At 39.0% G+C, this 3,939-nt stretch overlaps 1 protein-coding gene across 1 annotated transcript; it reads right to left on the bottom strand.

Annotated features, from left to right (window-relative positions):
- Positions 1 to 2,832: 2,832 nt before the first annotated feature.
- Positions 2,833 to 3,384, bottom strand: LOC149247958 (ATP synthase delta chain, chloroplastic-like). Its single transcript, XM_089446498.1, has one exon. It carries the CDS (start codon positions 3,346 to 3,348, stop codon positions 2,833 to 2,835), a length of 516 nt encoding a protein of 171 aa, XP_089302624.1. The 5' UTR covers positions 3,349 to 3,384.
- Between the last annotated feature and the right edge of the window lie 555 nt (positions 3,385 to 3,939).

The raw sequence follows: 3,939 nt of genomic DNA, 5'->3' as shown, positions 1-3,939 counted from the left end.
CATCTCTGTTACTTAAACAATTGAGAAGATTGATTTTTTCACCTTTGTCCTGAGGATGAACCACATTAGTTGGTTCGAAACATCGAGAAAAACTCAATGTTGTGATTAATCCAAAAGAAAATATCATCATTTAAAACACACTTTAACTTAGGTTATGGCCTTAGGTTAGGTTGTTAATGTCAACTCCCCAAGGATAAAAAACTAAACTAGTGTCATTAAAGTGTGAAAATCGTGTTCCACTCACATCAACTAGGACCAATCCTCTAACAAGGGAGTTAAGTGTGAGACAAAATTGAAGCGTGAGAGAAGGTAGCCCACCTCTGGTTGCATTTTGATGGGTATTTTGTGTACTGGGGATCCTTTCGAGGATTGCATAGCTAAGTTGGGGACTTAGGTATCATGCCCACACAACATACTATCTATGACCATGTCCCACTTGGTGGTTTCTATGATTGGAGATAAAGACTTGTGCCCATATTCTTAGGGACATACACAAGGTGACTGCGGTGGGCTTCCCTATTGCATAGACATACAAACCTACTTCATCTTCGATTTTTTGGGAGGGTGATCATATTCATGATAGTACTTGGCCCCATCTCAGAAATGTTTGGGTGAATATCAAGAGTAATCGTAACAGTCTCATTTTGACCGAATTTCTCTTATAGTCATTTGATACTAGGTTTCATCTCTAGCTAGTTGTGAATATTAGATAAATTATAATTTCCTGTTGATCTCGTAGAGTTTTTGATTTTTTAGGAGTGGGTTATTTTAGTTAGTGAGAGCATATAAAAACGTCATTTAATATTTTTTTTTAAATCTAGATCATTTGTTGTGGTTACCACCAAACCTCACCATCAATCTCTACCACTGTAGGGCCTTCCTCCACATTTTGTGGAGGAATTTCTGAGTAAATCAAATTCTCCTGTTACTTAGGGGAATCAATCTCGATTTTGTAATTTTAATTAGTTAGATACTAGCCCAGATTCAATCTTACCTGAGGACCCTTTCAATGAATTTTTAGTATCTCCTTATAATCCTCCACCAACATATCCTCTTGGGCATATTTTGCTTCAGATAACAACTTTTCTTATTATGTCTTCGGTATTTTCCACCTAAAACACCCTGATGATTACCGTTGAGTCATGGTATTTTGTGGACACTTTTGGTCCACTCCCATATATGCCACTGATTTATGTTTCTACACCTTTTCTTGGTTATCCTACTTTTCATCCTATGTCGAAACTAAGAACCTTAACTACCCCAATTATGGGTCACGTGTTACAATTTTTTCCTCCTACCATCCATAAAACATTTTTATTGGCTTATGGGCCTCCAACCCTTACCTTAACAGATGTTGTTAGTTCTCTAACCTTCAATAATTCTTTTGGATGGAATCTTCTTGCTAAGTTCAACAACCCCTCCACTGCAAAGGGGGTATTGTTTCTAGTACTTATCAAATAGTTGGGGGAATGCTTGCACCCACATATCCTATGGTATAACCATAATTCTCTTTAATTGATTATTTCCATATCAGTGGTTATCCTATTACTGGTACTCCCATTGTCATGAAAGGTAGAACCCATGTGCCTAACCCACTTATGTGGCAAACGTTGTTGCAAATGTTGGATATGTTGCATCTCCATGGGTCCTTCAAACTCAACTATAAATACCTCTTGGGGGTAACCTATATCCTAGGGGTAACCATTTTATTGGTAATATACCTCAAGTTGGAGGCATGCCTTATGGCCCACCACTTTATATGATTCCACTTCCACCTCAACGAAATTATTACCCAACCACACCCATCTACCTTGAAGGAAACCAATTGATGGTTGAACCTCCTGGTCCTTTAGTTCATCCTAGTCTGACATGGTCAAATTCAAAGACACCTAACCCATTTCCATTTTTGGCTACTCTCAAAATCCCATATTTGAATAAGCTGAGTAGTGACCCCATTAATCATAACTTCTTGTGGCCTCTGAGCCAGCAAAAAATTCCTATCAACATTATGAATTTTGAAGGTAAGCAAGGAGATGATGTAGTGACACATGTCACTACATACCATATTTGGTGTATTTCCAATTCCATGATTGATGAAAGTGTCCAACTCATACTTTTCCCATTTACCTTGACTAGTAACGCTACCAAGTGGTATATTGAATTTTTGTGTGCCTTTGTTAACAATTTTAACACCCTAACCATGGAATTTATCAAGCATTTTTAGTTATCAATCCATTAAGAAACTAATATAGAATTATTGACTACTTTTTTCTAGAATTCTTCCACCCATATCTCTAATCATATCCATGAATGGAGACAACATCAAAGGTTAGTAAAGTCACACATTTCAAATTACCTTCTCATTGATTATTTATGCATGTTGACACCTAATCCTCAACGGATGGGTGAACTGGAACGTGAACAGTCATCAAGAAGATGAATTGTTCCGTCTCCTTTTTGTATATAAACAATAGTTCTCTAATGAAATAAAATATCAGTTTTTCTTCTGCTCATTCTGGAGTTACCCTGGCCTGACATGGTATCAGAGCGCAGGTCCCAGATTCCTTGTAACTCCTCTAATAATGCCTCTGTCCTGAGTGCTTCTCTCTCCTGAGCGCTGCTCTGCCCTGAGTGTCATTGATTCTCTGCGCATCATTGATTGTCTGCGCCTCTGTCCTGCGTCTCAATGATGATTCTCTGCGCTCTCTGACTAACATGAACGCCAGAGACTGCGCATTGTTTTTATGAACGTATCTTACCGTTTTAGCGTCCATAAGCACTGAGCTATTCAAACGTTACACATACAATCGCTCTGCGCCTCGGTACTGGTCTTCACACTCGTAGGTTTTGAATAGCATAGAGTCTCCGCGTCCATGTCAGTTCATTGTATAATGATTCAAATTCTTTCAAGATATTCTTTACTATGCCAATCTTTTGCTTACTGATAAGAAGATTCAGGAAATTCAGAGTATAGTTTTGAAACTTAGCATCATCTGCAATAGACTTGAGAATGCTCTTCTTCTTCCCATTTTCAGTAATAGGATTGATGAGAAAATCGTAGAGTTCCTGGTTCTTCAACAAATGAGAAAGTCTTTCCATATCCCCATTAATCACCTCTAACATGTTATTTGCCTGTGCAAATTGCAAAAGAGCTGCCACATATCCACCCGCTGCAGAATCACACGTCACAACAACAACCCGTCGTACAGGACTTTTTGCATTTGCATGTGGGATTCTTGAAGCCAAAGCATCAGGAAGCCGTTGAACAGGTTCCCGAGCGTGAAGCGCTTGTGCAGATGATCTTGAATGTACATTCAAGGAAGCGAGGGATTGCGTTAATGTATCCATCTGGACAATCTCAGCAGAAAGTTTCCTGGCGATGAAATTTTGATCAACCTGAAATCGTACCGAAGAGAACAAATAGGACGGCATGCTGAGACGTTCTGACAAGGAAACCCCGAGATATAAGCCCCGTAAGCCTTTTGCGGTTTGCCAAGGTCAATGTATTTCATTTGACTCGATCCTTTCTTCTGTTAAAATCTCAGACCTTTCACCTGTAAATAATTTGTTCAGATTTGTCATTTGTTGGAGTCTCAGACCTGTCACCTGTGGAAAAGTTTTGGACTTATGACCTAGTTAATTTTCAAACTATTGAAAAGTCTCGAATATGCTTCAAACCTGTGGCTGTATTGTCTTGGATTAGTAGCAAGGCTTGGATGTGCAATAGTCTTCCTCAAAAATTTAATCATGTGGTGATTAGGTGTTGCGAGGATCTCTTTCAGATTTTGGTCCTGTGGTGATTCGGTTCTGTGGAGAAGTCCTTTCGGACTTGTAGAAAAACAAGTGCGTTTACAGTAATAGATTCTGCTGCGGAAGAAATGTAAGACCGAGCTGCTTATGGTGATTTGTTCAACGTAAGTCGTTTGATCTCTGCGTTCA

This window comes from Pinus tabuliformis, chromosome 7 (genome assembly GCF_031772625.1).
Source record: "Pinus tabuliformis cultivar Carrire ecotype Pingquan chromosome 7, CPIR1, whole genome shotgun sequence".
Lineage (NCBI taxonomy): Eukaryota > Viridiplantae > Streptophyta > Pinopsida > Pinales > Pinaceae > Pinus > Pinus tabuliformis.
Note: the sequence above shows the minus strand (reverse complement) of the source record. Positions and strands in the feature narration are given on the sequence as shown.